The 287-nt window shown below is 62.7% G+C and overlaps 1 protein-coding gene across 1 annotated transcript in view; it reads left to right on the forward strand.

Annotated features, from left to right (window-relative positions):
* Positions 1 to 4: 4 nt before the first annotated feature.
* Positions 5 to 287, forward strand: part of PIGO (phosphatidylinositol glycan anchor biosynthesis, class O) — a gene marked incomplete at its 5' end in the record, with an annotated part of 3,578 nt that continues 3,295 nt past the window's right edge. The window contains one exon of the mRNA XM_010158513.1: positions 5 to 287. Within this exon, the coding sequence (XP_010156815.1) occupies positions 5 to 287 (283 nt within the window).

Raw genomic sequence — 287 nt, forward strand, 5'->3', positions numbered from 1 at the left:
AGGGAAGCTCCACTGGGACGGTCGCCTGACTGTGCCAGAAGCCCCCAGGCAGCAGCTCCTTGGTTTTTCTTCTTACCGGAGAGAGATCTGGTACCTACTGTGCCTCATGGCCACGCTCCTGGTCTGCGTGCGCCTCTCCGGTTTTTTCCACCAGTGCCGCGAAGAAATCCCACAGTGCCGGCCCTCTCTTTTCCTCTCCCCCCTCGCCAGCCTGAGAAACACGCGGGCCAAGAACCTCTTCTACCTCCTGTGCGTGGCCTTGCTGGCTGGGGTGGCCGCCGCCGCTC

Source organism: Eurypyga helias, unplaced genomic scaffold (assembly GCF_000690775.1).
Source record: "Eurypyga helias isolate BGI_N326 unplaced genomic scaffold, ASM69077v1 scaffold31339, whole genome shotgun sequence".
In the NCBI taxonomy this organism is placed as follows: Eukaryota; Metazoa; Chordata; class Aves; order Eurypygiformes; family Eurypygidae; genus Eurypyga; species Eurypyga helias.